The 17463-nt window shown below is 43.6% G+C and overlaps 1 protein-coding gene across 2 annotated transcripts; it reads right to left on the bottom strand.

Moving 5' to 3' along the window:
• Positions 1-1503: 1503 nt before the first annotated feature.
• LOC139372589 (proton-coupled zinc antiporter SLC30A8-like) lies at positions 1504-11759 on the bottom strand. 2 transcript variants are annotated; one of them, XM_071112333.1, is made up of 8 exons: positions 11070-11213; positions 8508-8674; positions 7864-8010; positions 7006-7159; positions 5834-6185; positions 2845-2950; positions 2466-2600; positions 1504-2209 (listed from the first exon to the last, which is right to left on the bottom strand). In XM_071112333.1, exons 1-8 carry the CDS (start codon positions 11096-11098, stop codon positions 2064-2066), a joined length of 1236 nt encoding a protein of 411 aa, XP_070968434.1. In that variant the 5' UTR covers positions 11099-11213; the 3' UTR covers positions 1504-2063. The 2 variants fall into 2 exon arrangements, with proteins under 2 accessions (XP_070968434.1, XP_070968433.1); XM_071112332.1 differs by lacking the exon at positions 11070-11213 and adding an exon at positions 11686-11759 and having other exon boundaries at positions 1874-2209.
• Positions 11760-17463: the final 5704 nt, after the last annotated feature.

Raw genomic sequence — 17463 nt, 5'->3', positions numbered from 1 at the left:
TCAAATATAACATATATTTTGAATTGTTTAACACTTTTTTGGTTACTACATGATTCCATATGTGTTATTTCATAGTTTTGATGTCTTCACTATTATTCTACAATGTAGAAAATAGTCAAAAATAAAGAAAAACCCTTGAATGAGTGGGTGTTCTAAAACTTTTGACAGGTGGTGTATATAAATATAATATATGGTGTGTGCAACATTTTTCGAGCCTGTAATCGGGTAAGGCACTCCATCCTTGATCTCTTCAATCTTTACGTCTTTGAGAATGTTGGCACAGAGGCACTTTCTTGTGAGTGTAGAATGACCACCTCTGATTTCAGAGATAAACAAACTAATCACACAACAGATGGGTAAACTACAATGCAGGATCAATGAGTTAGCCAGCTATCCCAAATAACTATTGATTTTCTGGTTCATTAAGAAACATAGATATGTGTTTTTGTTGAGTCAATTAGACCAGGGATGGAGGGGAACTCAGTCGGTGTCTCAACTTACTGTGTGAAAGTTAGAATAGTATAATACACAAGGTGCAATTTAGAAATTTGGTTCGGCAAATTTCAGCAAATATTTTTTAGATTGGTAAATGAGTCTAGCCAGTTATCTAAACTTGTCGTAATCACTCTCAATCAGATATCATATTTAAAACTGCAAACATTTATCTCCACCCTATGTGTAGTATTGCAGGAAATTCGAGCTGTAAAACGGCATAAAAATATCCCCGAACCATGACACAGTGAGTAGAAGAATTGCATGGAATTTGTTAAAAACTAAAAGTTATTTCAGAATATTTAGGCAAGTTAGCTACTATTTAGGCAATACTTCTCTACTATGGGCTATTTATTGCCTTATCTCCTTACTCCATTTGCACACACTGTAAAAACATTTTTCTATTGTGTTATCAACTGTGCTTTTGTTTATCCCACGTGTAACTCTTTGTTGTCGTTTTTTGTCGCACTGCTTTGCTTTATCTTGGCCAGGTTGCAGTTGTGAATGAGAACTTGTTCTCAACTGGCCTACCTGGTTAAATAAAGGTGACATTAAAAAAAGATTTAAAAAAAATACATTTAAAAAATAGCTGGCTAACTCAATGATCCTGCTTTGTAGTATACCCCTCTGGTCCAATATCCATGATAGATCCGCCAAAAGCAGTGCTTGAAGTGGGCTGAAATAGGTGCCGGTACACATCCAGGGGGGCTGCACTGCATGTCTTTTGCTGTAACACATGGACAATAAAGTTGTATCCTATTTTGGGTACTGTTTATATTAAGGTGCAGGAACTCCACAATATTTTCCGTGGTGGAAAAAGTACCCAATTTTCATACTTGAGTAAAAGCAGAGATACCTTCAAAGACAATGACTCAAGTAAAAGTAAAAGTCACCCAGTAAAATACTACTTGAGTAAAAGTCTAAAAGTATTTGGTTTTAAATATACTTATGTATCAAAAGTAAAAGCATAAATCATTTAAAATGTCTTATTTTAAGCAAACCAGACAATACGATTTTCTTGGTTTTTTAATTTACAGATGGCCAGGGTCACAGTTCAACACTTAGAAGTTACAAACGAAGCATTTGTGTTTAGTGATTCTGCCAGATCAGAGGCTGTAGAGATGACCAGGGATGTTCTCTTGATAAGTGCATGAATTAGACAATTGTTCTTTCCTGCTAAGCATTCAAAATGTAACAAGAACTTTTGGATGTCAGGGGAAATGCAAGGCGTAAGAAGTACATTATTTTCTTTAGGAATGTAGTGCAGTAAAACTTAAAGTTGTCAAAAATATAAATAGTAAAGTAAAGTACAGATAACCCCAAAAAACAACATAAGTACTTAAAATATATTTTCAAATAAGTACTTTACACCACGGAATATTTTAAGCCAATATTCTCTAAGAGGTGCAGGAACTCAAGCAGTAGAATATGTGAGGTGCTATAACTCAGTTCCAGCATGTTCCTGGCCAAGTCAAGCACTGGCCAAAAGCCTGTCCAGGTTACAACTAAATCCTGGTTTGGTAGCTTATTCCTCTGGGCTCCTGGCCTCTCCCATGGGCTTAAACAGACGTCTATATTTTGGGGTCGTCACACAGGCTACACCCAGGCTTCTGGTCGGCCTGTTGTTCCAGCTGTATGGTGACTGAATGGAAGTTGTAGTTGGAGAAGCAAGTTTGGGTCATCTCCCTTAGAACTGGCTGGGCATCCACTAAGTCATCTGTGGAGGGAAAGGGAAATGCAAGTATGATGACACTGACCAAATCACAATTCTGCAAGTCACTATGGTCTGATCAAGTCAAGTCATAGATAGTGGAAACGGCAGTGGTATTTCCACAGAAAGTGTAACACTCTGATATATGGCAAAAAATAATAAATGGTAATGAATACAATAAAGCCATCATCATCATCATTATTATATATGAGAGATGTAACATAACAGTAGATTACTGACAGCCTGGTCCAGCTACACTCACCTATAGCCACGTGTGCTGACAGCACCGTCTGGTTCATAGTCAGGGCCCAGATATGGAGGCTATGGATAGACTTCACCCCCTTCACTGCCAGCAGCCGATCCCTCACCTCACCGTGCTTCACTCCAGCTGGGGTGCCTGGGAAGAGATCGAGAGGGAGGGAAAGATATGGATTTCATTACACGCACACACGCACAGAGGAGGGACTGGTCACAAAAGTTTGACAAATTAGGTCCCTTTTAGACATGTTACAATCATCAACTCTTGCGCAAAAACATATCCTCGTGGCTGTCGTCAATATAAGTCATTCCTAGTCTATAGTAAGACGGCCACTTTGACATAATCCCGAAACAGGGATGTTAGAGGGAATTCCATGTTTTACCTTCCATGAGGACTATCAGGATGTCTCTCAGAATGGTGATGGTGGTTCCCAGGACAAATATGGAAAACAGGAACGTACAGATAGGGTCAGCTATCTTATACTCGGGCTGTGGGAATCAGAGAAAGAGTGATTAAGGACCATAATCATTACATAGTTTAATATTATATATTTTTTTGCCTTTATTTAACTAGGCAAGTCAGTTTAGAACAAATTCTTATTTACAATGACGTCCTACAAGGGTCAAACCCGGACGACGCTGGGCCAATTTACACCGCCCTATGGGACTCCCAATCACAGCCGTTTGTGATACAGCCTGGATTTGATTTAGGGTGTCTGTAGTGATACCTCTAGCACTGAGATGCAGTGCCTTAGACCGCTGCGCCACTTGGGAGCATTATCTTACATTATCTTTACATCTTTCCCCCCAATATATTTGACTTTAGTCAAGACATACTTGAGGAAATCTATGACATCCCAATCGCACATTGAAACACGTAAAGCTTGTGCTCGTACAGCATCATAAAAGGGATAATTATATTGAAAATTGCCGCAATGTCAGTCAAAAAAAATACACCATGCTCAAAAGTTCCATTTGAGAACATGACACGGTAGATTTTAATGCCTACGGGGGTGCATGCTCAGCACATGAAGATAGTGAGAGATTATCACACACAGGAAGGAAGAGGGGGAAGAGTCTAAAAGTCACACTGGGTTTACTGTGAAATGAACCTGTAAACTTCTGTGACCGGGTGGTACATTATGTACTGCAGAGACACTTAATTTGTTTGCGCAGGCTAATAAATCGCGAAGGTGATAGTCAACAATTTATAATAAAACGTAGCTAACTAGAAATAGTAGTTACAGTATATGGATCTTCCATCAATTACTGCTTGAATCATTGTGTTTTGCTGAGAGTTTTCAATAGTATTTATGCTAAATTTATGCAAATTCAAAAGGACTTTTAACTGAATCTATGAAATTAGACTAAATACCTAATATTGTCATGACACTATTTGGGACACTACTGTGTTTCATTCTAATGCAGAGTATTCAGCTATCTAAATGATCAGATCAAAATTACATCTTACGAAAGCCAGGGAGAGTGAGTCAACACTAACATCCTTATCTAGCCTGCCCATTTTCCCTTGGCCCTAATCTCCTCACCCCATCGCCCTCTCCACCTCAGTTGACCACTACCTCCCACAAAGTGAAGGCTCCTCAGAGGAAGAAGGGTAGGACCATTCTCCTCAGTGAATTTTTTTTTTTTTAAACATGTTACCAAATAATTGATTAAAACACACTGCTTTGCAATGAACGACTATGGTAGCCTCAACAGCACTCTGTAGGGTAGCACCATGTTGTAGCCGGAGGACAGCTAGTTTCCGTCCTCCTCTGGGTACACTGACTCCAATACAAAACCTAGAATGCTCATGGTTCTCACCGCCCACCATAGACTTACACAGTCATTTTGACAACTTCCAGAAGACATCCTCCAACCTATCAGAGCTCTTGCAGCCTGTTGTCCACCCAATCAAAGGATCAGATACATTAATTTTGTTACAGCAAGCTAGCATTACATAACATATTTTGAGCAACAGTTTTGAACAAATGTATTTATCTGTAAGAGAGAGAGAGAGATTTTGTGTTATTTTTTTGTTGCTTTTATTAATTTATTGCCACAGTGGCCACCGATGTAACTGCTAAATTGCTTGCTGACTGTACTAGCTACCATGATTGGAGCGGGTTTACTAACGCGTTAGTTCTAGTAGCTATGTTGACTATGACGTTAGCTAATATGGTGACAATGATGTAAGCTGTGGGTAGCGGTTAATGGTTATTATATGAAGGTTTGGCTTGGAAAGGTTTTTTTGCCTGGTCACAGACAGCTGTTGTGCTGTCCACAAGCCAAGAAAGGAGAAAGGAGGAGAGTGCGTAGATGCGAGAAGGAATTATACAACGAGCAATATGATCATGCTGTTTGCATGTGGCTGCTTTGAAAATGAGCTGTGTTTGCGTGTGATCAGTGGTATATTCATTCTTCCGATTCTGTTGAAAAACGTGTCTTAAATGGAAGCAAACGGAACAAAACATATCTGAATTTGTCCAATAGAAACTCTCGTTTGCAACTGTTGGACTAATGATAACACGCTAGATCAGCTAGATGCAGGCAAGAGTGTGCAAGACGGTAATGTGTCACTGTATGTCACCTTGATTACACAAATCTGTCTCTTGACCTGTGAACCTAAGTTGTAAATGTTTATTCATAAGCTAGGTTGTAGCAACCTTATGATGGGTATAGGGAAAATTTTAGTATCATGTAGTAGCCTAAACCTAGCAATGTTACATTGAACTGGGTGAATGGAATATAAATGACAGTCATCCAATATGCTTTAATAGAAATAATAATAAAAAATGATCATCCTCCCTCCTTTTAAATGTCACCGAACGCCCCTGCTCCCACATGACCCCAGTTAACCACTTTCTCCCCATCACCCAGTTGACCACTACCTCTCACATGACCCCAGTTGACCACTACCTCCCACATAACCCCAGTTGACCACTATCTCCACCATCACCCCGGTTGACCAATGCCTAACACATGACCCCAGTTAACCACTTTCTCCCCATCACCCCAGTTGACCACTACCTCCCACATGAAACCAATTAACCACTACCCCACCATCACCCCAGTTGACCACTATCTCCCCCATCACCCCCATTGACCACTACCTCCCACATCACCCCAGTTGATCACTACCCCTTCCATCACCAATGTTGACCCCTATCTCCCCATCACCCCAGCTGACCACTACCCCTCCCATCACCCCAGTTGACCACTACCCCTCCCATCCCCCCAGTTGACCACTATCTCCCACATCACCCCACTTGACAACTATCTCCCACATCACCCCAGTTGACCACTATCTCCACCATCACTCCAGTTGACCACTACCTCCCATATCACCCCAGTTGTTCTCTCACCACTGACCTTGAAGAAGATGATGATGGCGCTGACCAGCACGCTGATGCTCTGGAGCAGGTCTCCCACCACGTGCACGAAGGCAGCACGCACGCTGGCGTTGGCCTGAGGTCGTGACTCCGACAACTCATACTGCTGAACGTCCACCCCACCATGCTGCTCCAAATCGCCGTTTCCATGGGAATGGTTTTCCTGGTTACCGTTACCGTGTGAGTGGTTACTTTTGCCGCTGTGCCAGTGCCTATCACTCACCACGTGGCTGTGACCGTGGTTGCCCTTGTCGTTGTTGCCGTGGCTGTGCCCGCTACTGAGGCCCCCGTGGCTGTGCCCATGCCCGGACTGGTGCAAGGTGAAAGCCATACTGCCCACAGGACGTTCAGAAAGACATAACATATTAAAAGCCTTGTTATTAGGCATTATAAATGTTCATATATGCTTACAACACGTTATAAAGCATTATACCTGGATGCATTACTGCAACATTGACTCTTCATACTGTGGAAGATATCTGTAGGCTGTTTACATGACAATACTTGTATATCCTTGCTACTGTCACATCTACTTGCTACTGTCACATCTACTTGCTACTGTTGGGTAACACTTTATTTGGATAGTCTGTAGAGCATCTATAGATGGACTATCTAGACTACCAGTAATATTTCAACTAATTACTATATCTATTAACCCTAAACGTAGCTCTAACCCTAACCTTAACACTAACCTTAACACTTATCCTAACCCTTTCCCAAACCTTAACCCTTACCCTAACCATTATTCTAAACCTAACCCTAACCGTAATAGTAACCTTAGCAAGCAGTTGCTTATTAACAGATAGTTTGTTGACAGTATGAAAATACAGACTATCCAAATAAAGTGTGACATATTGTGGTTTGATTTTCTCTTGTGAGTCACTAATATCTAGTCCTAAGCGGGAACCGTTAACAACCCGAAAATACTATTCACTAGGAATAAAACCCACGGCAATCCACGTCAGTTTCTTAGCTTGTCTGTCATCAGTAGTCGTCAATTGTAAACACTATATTAGTCATGGTAACAGCAAACCACGTCAATTCCAGAAGATGAATTAGAAGTCAATTCATGAATGGAATTGAATGTCTCCACGAACATTTCAGTTCATGAATGGTGAAGAAATGGGCTGCGTTTTGGGTCGGTGGACTCACATGATGTTTGCAAGCACAGCGCAGCCTGAGGTAATGAGCATGATGGTCCCCTCGATCTCGTAATTATCTCTGATGAGCCGCTGCACGGCCAGGTAGACCAACACACCTGTCACAAGCCAGATGGTCACCACCGAGAGGAGAGCGCCCAGGATCTCTAGAGGATAGAGGGAGAGGACACACACACACACAGGAGAGGAGAAAAAGAGAACACATCATGTTTAAATCAAGGGAAAGGCAGAGATAGAAATGATAGAAATGTCATGGACAGATAGATATATTATAGTAAAGAGATGCAGGAAAACCCATTTGATCTTGCCAGCAGTCCCCGGCACAAGACGTACCACATAGTGAGAGCCAAGAGGAAAGGTCTCCAATAAGAGACACAGGTAGCCTAGTTTTACAAAACTCCCGTTGAAAAGTGAACCATGGTACTATTCACCTGAAAGGGAATTGATGCATGTGATTTTTTTAAAGTATGATTTGTCAGGTTCCTATTGTAAAAGACCAAGATACACAATCACAACGCTAAAACAACCATTAGGTATGCTCTTCTATAGACATACTAAATCCCTCCACTTCAACTTATTTGTCCCAGAAAGCATGTGAGAGTATAAAGCACACGCATTGAGTATACTATCGACGGCTTATAGTATCTTTCAACATTCGCTGGCTCATGATATTGGGATACATCAAGTATTGATTATTGATGAAGATGGTAGTGATGATGAGGATGAGCATATTATGATGATAATGATGATCATGATGAAGATGAAGGTGATGATGATGTTGATGAATAATGACAATAAAGACAAATGATGACAATGATGACAACAATGATGATGAGGATGATGATCTCACCTGCACGATGCCAGCCGTAGCTGAGTGTGCGTGTGGCGGGTCTGGACGAGAGCCACAGAGACACCAGGCTGATGATGAAACTGGCGAAGTCTACCAGCAGGTGGGCGGCGTCTGTCATCACCGCCAGACTCCCCGCAAAGTAACCACCTACAGACAGATAGAGGAGTGAGAGAGAGAGAGAGAAAGAGAGAGAGAGAGAGAGAGAGAGAGAGAGAGAGAGAGAGAGAGAAGTAACTGAGTGAGTGAGTGAGTGAGTGAGTGAGTGAGTGAGTGAGTGAGTGAGTGAGTGAGTGAGTGAGTGAGTGAGAGTGAGTGAGTGAGAGTGAGTGAGTGAGTGAGTGAGTGAGTGAGTGAGTGAGAGTGAGTGAGTGAGTGAGTGAGTGAGTGAGTGAGTGAGTGAGTGAGTGAGTGAGTGAGTGAGTGAGTGAGTGAGTGAGTGAGAGTGAGTGAGTGAGAGTGTGAGTGAGTGAGAGTGTGAGTGAGTGAGTGAGTGAGTGAGTGAGTGAGTGAGTGAGTGAGTGAGTGAGTGAGTGAATGAATGAATGACTGACTGACTGACTGACTGACTGACAGACAGACACATAGAGTCCCTGACTAACTAATCGACAGGCTAACCAATAGTCATGTGTCATTTTACCCCTCACCCAGGATCTCTCCGATCATGAAGACCAAGCAAACAGCCGAGACCACATAGAGCCTCTTCCTGGCCAACTGCTTCTCCCGCTCCCTGTCCTCCGTAGCCTGGCTGTTGTCATGGCAATGATTGATGTTTCTGTCCTTCTCCATCTGCATTATCTCATCTGTGGACACACTGTAGGGGGGGGGGGCAGGAAGGGAAGACAACAGACATATGGATTATCCAAAAAGGAGGAGAAGAGGGGGGTGAAAAGGAGACTGAAAGGGAAGACAAGATAGATGAACATCATGAACTTTGTCCAAGAAGGAGGAGGAGGAGGGGGGACAGTAGGCAGAGAAAAGACTGAGGCAGAGCCTGTAAGAATGGCTGTCCCTCTCAAGTTGTGCCCAGAAAGACCAGACAAGCGAGATGGATGTCATGAAAATCATCCAAGAATTAGGAGGAGGGGGAGGGGGAGGAGGGGGAATGGAAAGAAGAGAGAAAGACAGGCTGAGCAGAGTTTGTAAGAAAGGATGGTCCTCTCGAGTTGTGCACAGGTGTACATGTGGCTAAGAGAAAATGTTGCTGTTTTAAAGCTAATTTCCTGCAATTCTACACGTTGCCATGAGGCAGAGAGAAAGAAAATGTCACTGCGGGTGTTTTTTTCTCAAAATGTAAATTCTACATCTGTGATGTTAATTACATTGTCTGTGATGTTAATTACATTGTATGCATTAAGCATGACATACATCTTTTTTAGTAATATGTTTATATTTGTCTGTCGCATTTAAGTGAGTGAGGCTCATTAAAACTGTAACAATGTTGTATGTTGTGGCTACAAGTTGTAGTATGCCCAGTGTCTGTCGCATTTAAGTGAGTGAGGGTCATTAAAACTGTAACAATGTTGTATGTTGTGGCTACAAGTTGTAGTATGCCCAGTGTCTGTCGCATTTAAGTGAGTGAGGGTCATTAAAACTGTAACAATGTTGTATGCTGTGGCTACAAGTTGTAGTATGCCCAGTGTCTGTCGCATTTAAGTGAGTGAGGGTCATTAAAACTGTAACAATTTTGTATGTTGTGGCTACAAGTTGTAGTATGCCCAGTGTGTTTTTACTGTGTGTTTTTACTGTGTCTTGTCAACAGTGTGTTCTTTCCAACACCCCAGGGAGAATACTGCTGTACCATATACAGTCACCAGCATATACAGAGCACCTCCATTTCAGAGCCTGTTTGGTACATGAAAGGAAACCTATCAGGAAAACCAGGTTGGTAGGGGGCCTTATTAGCTACAATGTTGATAATTTACATTATTTGGGTTATATCCATAGCTAGGGGCCTTATGAGAGTCATACATTGGTACACTGGGGCCATGCCTTGAACACTGAACCAGTTCCATCTGTTAGGCTAACTGACGTGTCTCTGTTTGTTCAACCTTGTAGCTCCAGAGCTATCCTTCCTTCAAATCCCCAACTAGGGACCAGATAATGGATGTGATGAGAGAGCAGTGTTGGGGAGTAGTGAGTAGTTTAATTAGTAATTAAATACATTTTGTAGCTTGGTGGGAGTTAATGACTTTTTTCCCATGTAGTGATGTAGCTAACTACTGGAACTACACACTAAAATATGGTTGAAGTAGGAAATGTCCTTTCTTTCCTAATTCTCACTTGAAACATAGTTTGTGTGTTCAATAGGACAATTTACACATTCTGTTAACATCTGACTCCAGAGAAGTCTGTTCTTGCAATTTGTAGTCTAGGACATTTCATATTTAGATATGATAATTTATCGTAAAGTAGTTTGGATGTAGTGAACTCGCTTTTCAAAGTAATGTTAGTTAAAGTGGCGATCAGCAGTAGAAACAATAACAAAGCATACTGTTTCAGTAAAAAGCTGAGCTATGGATGCAGGGAATGACCATCAATGATATCAAAATTATAGTTTTAACCATGTTTTGGGGCTATATAGTGTTTGTTTATATTTACTTTGTTTACTAAAATTGGAGTAAAACAAGCTTATATTTGGGGTTCTGATGGGGTATGACAGTTAAACTGAGCTCATTAGGTATTTATAAGTTATAAGAATCAATATATCATTCATTTATAAATCCAAACATGGATGTAACAACTGCCGATTGCCCCTTTAAGTAAACTATATTTTCTTAAGCGAGGCTTCGGTGTAGCTTAACTTCTGCCAGTGTTAAGTAATTGGTCAACTATATTTTCAGAGTAGCTTTCCCAACACTGTGGGAGAGCGTTAATACCACATTTGGTGAGAATGCTATGAAATAAGGAAAGACACCGCGCACTTTAGCATGACAATTGGGTCTAAGCTACGTTTAACATCGGAGGCAGAAGGACGGTGAACTGACAGTACGTTATTACCACGATAGCAGAGCACTGGTGGGGTGAGACACTTCTGAGTTTTCTCAGCTGAGCTCCTATCATCCTTACTGTGGGGCAATTGCAAACCCAGAATTAGAACCCGTGCGCAAATCTTTTTTCTCTCGCATGACTGGAGTATTAGGCTGTCTAAGATTTTCAAAAAAGTTTTTTAAATTCTATACATGAAAATACCAATTCAAATAACTCACCATGGGTGCTCAACACCCTCCTCGTACATCAATTACATCTTCCAAAGTTTATTTTACAACATCACAAGCGGTCTCGAACCTCCAAGTTTGCGCAACACTACAGCCAGCCAGAACCAGACCCGTGTGTACAATATTGTAGGCTATAACCCACGCAGCCTTGCAGGAGGCGAGGCTGAGCTTGAGGACAGATGACGCCTAATAAGGTGATCTCAAGGCTGTCTGCTGTATAGAAAACATTATAAAACAAACTGTCACATTAAACAGACTAAAATAAATGTGAAATAAATGTGACTGCAGCGTATGAAATGTGAGAACTAGGCCCAATCACTCATTAGCATAATTCAACAATCATATCGTTCTAATCATGTGCATATGCTTCAAGTGAAAAAAATATAAACTAATTGTTGCTGTGGAAATGGAGGAACAAATTCAAATAAATAACCCCTACTTATCAAATTATAGGCTAAAGTTTACATTTCCATTTTGGTTATTTATCAGACGCCCTTATCCAGTCATATTTCGATGTCATTTTGTTTTCAGATATCATAAATGTTAATTACATAATTGAAAACAACAGACTGACACTTTCAGACAATAAATAAACGGGCTACTTTACCTTTCCATGGTGATGCTATACATGGTGCCTTTCTCGGTGACCAGTTGAGTTTTCTCTGGATCCTTTCTGAACATGATTGAGTGCTTCAGGTACGACAACAAACAATATACAACTGGTTACAGTAAACAATATAAAACTTGTTAAACTATTAACACCCAGCCAATATATTTAGATGGAGAAATAAAAACAGACAAAATAAAAATGTAATTTTCTTTTTTTAAATTGACTAATGTAAAACAAATAGGCACATTTCTAGTGTTATCATCATCTAGATCTCCTCATAAAAGAGAACAAGTTCCATGCATCTTCAAATATTGTTTGAGTGACAATGCAAGCAGTGTTAGTATTTGAAGCCTTGTGACCAAGCACCGTGTGCAAATGTAGCCTCTTGCAGCAACATCTTTAGGCAAAAGTTTCTCATTCGGAGAGAGGGTAGGAATTTGAATAAGATATATTCTGTTTCGAAAAGGTAAGATTCAGTAAAATAGGCAGTGGTGGAAAAAAATACTAAATTGTCATACTTGAGTAAAAGTAAAGATACCTTAATTGAAAATTACTATCATGTTTCAAGGTAAGACCCAGATACAGACAGAGTCGAATTAACAACAGTTTATTAATCCGACAGGGGCAGGCAAAATGACAGGTCAAGGGCAGGCAGGGGTCAGTAATCCAGATAGGTGGGGCAAAGGTACAGGATGGCAGGCAGGCTCAGGGTAGGCAGATGTCAGTACTCCAGATAGGTGGGGCAAAGGTACAGGACGGCAGGCAGGCTCAGGGTAGGCAGAGGTCAGTTCTCCAGATAGGTGGGGCAAAGGTACAGGACGGCAGGCAGGCTAAGGGTAGGCAGAGGTCAGTACTCCAGATAGGTGGGGCAAAGGTACAGGACAGCAGGCAGGCTCAGGGTCAGGGGAGGCAGAAAAGGTCAAAACCGGGAAAACTAGAAAACAGGAACAATTGTGAGACAGGAACAGAAGGAAAAATGCTGGTCAGCTTGACGAAACAAAACGAACTGGCAACAGACAAACTGAGAACACAGGTATAAATACACAGGGGATAATGGGGAAGATGGGTGACACCTGGAGGGGGGTGGAGACAATCACAAAGACAGGTGAAACAGATCAGGGTGTGACAGTACCCCCCCCCCCCCCCCACACACACACACACACACACACTCTAGGGGCGCCACCTGGCGTACTACCTGGGCGCATACCCGGTTGACCGGGGTGTCGGCGTTGGAATTCCGTAATGTGGCCTGTGTCCAGGATGTCCCTGGCAGGGACCCAGCACCTCTCCTTCGGGCCATAACCCTCCCAGTCAACCAGGTACTGGAAACCCCTTGCCCTGAGGTCGAACCTTCATGAGACGCCTCACTGTGTATGCCGGTTGGCCATCGATGAGACGGGTAGAGGGGTAGGCCTGGAAACAGGAGACAAAGGGCTGTAACATGGGTTTAATTAAAACCTCTTAATTAAGGATCAGGCCCCTTTTCTAAAATGTTTGCCTAAAATTACATACCCAAATCTAACTGCCTGTAGCTCAGGCCCTGAAGCAAGGATATACATATTATTATTTATTTTTTAAATTTTATTTAACCTTTATTTAACCAGGTAGGCCAGTTGTGAACAAGTTCTTATTTACAACTGCGACCTGGCCAAGATAAAGCAAAGCAGTGCGACAAAAGCAACAACACACATGGGATAAACAAACGTACAGTCAATAACACAATAGAAAAATCTATATACAGTGTGTGCAAATGTAGTAAGATTAGGGAGGTAAGGCAATAAATAGACCATAGTGGTGAAATAATTACAATTTAGCATTAACACATTTGGCGACGAATATGAAGCGAGGGCCAGCCAACGAGTGCATACAGGTTGCAGTGGTGGGTGGTATATGGGGATTTGGTGACAAAACGGATGGCACTGTGATAGACTACCTCTAATTTGCTGAGTAGAGTGTTGGAGACTGTTTTGTAAATGACATCGCCGAATTCAAGGATCGGTAGGATAGTCAGTACAACCTCATGCAGCCCTTGCTGTCCCTGTCTGGCTGGTTCCCCTCTTTCCACTGGGATTCTCTGCCTCTAACCCTATTACAGGGGCTGAGTCACTGGCTTACTGGTGCTCTTTCATGCCGTCCCTAGGAGGGGTGTGTCACTTGAGTGGGTTGAGTCACTGATGTGATCTTTCTGTCTGGGTTGGCGCTCCCCCTTGGGTTGTGCCGTGGCAGAGATCTTTGTGGGCTATACTCGGCCTTGTCTCAGGATGGTAAGTTGGTGGTTGAAGATATCCCTCTAGTGGTGTGGGGGCTGTGCTTTGGCAAAGAGGGTGGGGTTATATCCTTCCTGTTTGGCCCTGTCCGGGGGTATCATCGGATGGGGCCACAGTGTCTCCTGACCCTCCTGTCTCAGCCTCCAGTATTTATGCTGCGGTAGTTTATGTGTCGGGGGCTAGGGTCAGTTTGTTATATCTGGAGTACTTCTCCTGTCTTATCCGGTGTCCTGTGTGAATTCAAGTATGCTCTCTCTAATTCTTCCTGCTCGGGGAAGAGCGGGGCCTGAAACCCCAGGGAACACTCAAATGGCAATAGGCAGAGCAGGGAAGGGTGTTGCGGGCGTATTCCACCCACACAAGCTGCTGGCTCCAGATGGTGGGGTTGGCGGAGACCAGGCAGGGCAGAGTAGTCTCAAGGTCCTGGTTGGCTCGCTCCGACTGGCCATCGAAACCAGGGGTGGAACCCAGAGGACAGGCTGGCAGAACGCCTTCCACAACCGGGACGAGAACTGAGGGCCCCTGTAGGAGACCATGTCCACAGATAGTCCATGGATCCAGAAGATGTGCTGCACCATGAGCTGTGCCGTCTACTTGGCCGAGGGTAGTTTGGGGAGAGGAATGAAGTGGGTGGCTTTGGAAAACCGGTCGACCACAGTCAGGATGGCAGAGTTGCCCTCGGATGGGGGGAGACCCGTGATGAAATCCAGGGATATGTGGGTCCAGGGACGATGAGGGACAGGCAGTGGTTGCAGAAGACCAGCCAGAACTTGCCAATGAGTCTTGTTCTGAGCACAGACCGTGCAGGCGGTGACAAACACGGTGACATCTGGAACCATAGTAGGCCTCCAAAAGCGTTGGGTGCACGGCAAGCCTGGAGGAATGGTCCCACTCCAGGACCGCGGAGAGGACAGCATTAGGCACAAACATACGAAACCCAGGGTTCGGCTGGGACCACTGCATCTCCCGGACCTGGTTCCCTATACCCCAGCTCGTGCCTGGTGAGTGCCGTCACCAGGTACGAGGTGGGAAGGACTGTCTCGGACTCTGGGGTGGTAACCGTGGGGCTATATCGGTGAGACAGGGCATCCAAGTTGACATTCTTGGACCCCGGCCGGTAAGAGAGGGAAAAGTTGAACCCGGTAAACAGCAGAGCCCACCTCGCTTGCCTGGAGTTGCGGCGCATGGCAGTGCGAAGATGCTCCAGGTTTTTGTGGTCGGTCCACACAATGAACAGATGTTCCGCCCCTTCCAGCCAGTGCCTCCATTCCTCCAATGCCATCTTCACCATGGCATTGAGGCGGTGGGAGAAGAAGGCACAGGGATGCAGCTTAAGGTCCATGGTAGAACGTTCTACCCTGGACCTTAAGCTGCATCCCAGGGCAGCCCCCACTCCAAAATCCGAAGCATCTGCCTCCATCACAAACTGACAGGAAGGGTCAGGATGAACCAAGAAAGTAGCAGTGGTGAAGCGGTGTTTCAGGTCCTGGAACGCCTGGTCAGCGGCAGAGGACCACATGAACGGAACCTTGGTTGAGGTGAGTGTAGACATGGGGGAAGCCAGGGTGCTGTAACCCTGGATAAAGTGGCGATAAAAGTTGGTGAACCCCAGGAAACGTTGCAGCTGCACCCTGGACATAGGCTGAGGCCAATCCACCACCGCTCTCACCTTCCCGGGATCCATCTGGACACTCCCAGCAGAGATGATGTAACCCAGAAAGGGGATGGTGGAGCGATGGAACTCGTACTTCTCCGCCTTCACAAACAGCTGATTCTCCAGAAGGCGTTGAAGAACCTGCCAGGACGTGGAGCACGTGTTCTTGGGGGGAGAATGTCATCAATGTAGACAAAGATGAACCAGTTCAACGTGTCGTGGAGAGCATAATTTACCAGAGCCTGGAACACAGCAGGGGCGTTGGTGAGGCCAAAATGCATGACCAGATGCTCGTGGTGGACGCTGGCCATGTTGAAGGTGGTCTTCCACTCGTCCCCCTCTTGTATCCGCACCAGGTGGTAGGCGTCCCCACAATCATGTCCACATCACCAAGGCATTATCTTGGTCCACACACACCAACAGAGTCATGAAGAAGGCAGCACAGCATCTATTCCCCCTCAGGAGGTTGAAAAGATTTGGCATGGGCCCTCAGATCCTCAAAAACTTCATCAGCTGCACTATTGATGGCAACTGCTTGGAATCCGCCCGCAAAGTGCTACATAGGGTAGAGCGTACGTCCCAGTACATCACTGGGACCAAGTTCCCTGCCATCCAGGACCTCTATTACCAGGCAGTGTCAGAGGAAGGCCCTACTCGAGCCACCCGAGTCAGACTGTTCTCTGCTACCACATGGCAAGCGGTACCGATGCACCAAGTCTAGAACCAACAGAACCCTGACCGGCTTCTACCCCCAAGCCATATGACTGCTAAATAGTTCGTCTGGGTACCTATTGGTTAACTATTTAACTACAGTGCATTCGGAAAGTATTACGACCCGTTGACTTTTTCCACATTTTGTTACATTACAGCCTTATTCTAAAATGGATTCCGTTTTTTCCTATCTACACACAATACCCCATATTTTTTTATTAAAAACAGAAATACCTTCTTTACATAAAAATTCAGACCCTTTGCTATGAGACTCGAAATTGAGCTCAGGTGCATCCTGTTTCCATTGATCATCTGTCATGAGTTTACTTTCATTAATCTGATGACTGTTATTTATCGAATCAACTAACTATGTTTAATAGTTACCCGATTAAATTAATCATGTAACAATTAACTCATTAGGAATTTGGGATATTTTGGGATGAGTCGGACCACAGAGTGAAGGAAAAGCAGCCAACAGGTGCTCAGCATATGTGGGAACTCCTTCAAGACTGTTGGAAAAGCATTCTGTTGGGGATGAATCCGAATAGATGGGTAACATAGATAAGATGTTTTATTTTCATTATATGCTTGTGAGTTACTTCTCATTTAGAATGTATCTTGTTGTACTATAGTGGTGGCCATTTGCAGTTATCCTTTCTCTGTCCTGGGTTCAGTTACTTGGGCAGCGGAGAGGGGAGAGGTCAAGCTTGTCTTCATATGTAAACATATCTTTTAAACCATGTGAAGGGGTGATTGAGGGGGAACCAATTATTTCTTGGCTCCACAATGTCTGTGTGCCAGTCACTGTGTCTCTGTGATCTTGTCCAGGAGGGGTGTATTTGATATATGCTAGTGGATGAGGTTTTGTTTTTGGTCCTGAGTGGTACCAAGAGCGAGATAAGAACATAGTTTAGGAGACAAAGCTGAACGATAATTTATAGCCAATGCTGTCTGGCTATGTGTGTCTTTGTTATAAAGGATCTCAGTTGCAATGTGTAAGCACTCTCAGAGAATTAATTTATAGACACTGAATTAATCTGAGAGTCACAGGGTTGTGATGGAGCTCATATAATTAAAGATGGACTTTATGATAACTCTGACTTGTGAGTGGTTTGCTCTCATGATTTGGTAATACAGGAAATT

The sequence above is a fragment of the Oncorhynchus clarkii genome, chromosome 18, assembly GCF_045791955.1.
Source record: "Oncorhynchus clarkii lewisi isolate Uvic-CL-2024 chromosome 18, UVic_Ocla_1.0, whole genome shotgun sequence".
NCBI lineage: Eukaryota > Metazoa > Chordata > Actinopteri > Salmoniformes > Salmonidae > Oncorhynchus > Oncorhynchus clarkii.
This window is presented reverse-complemented; position numbering and strand designations above follow the sequence as displayed.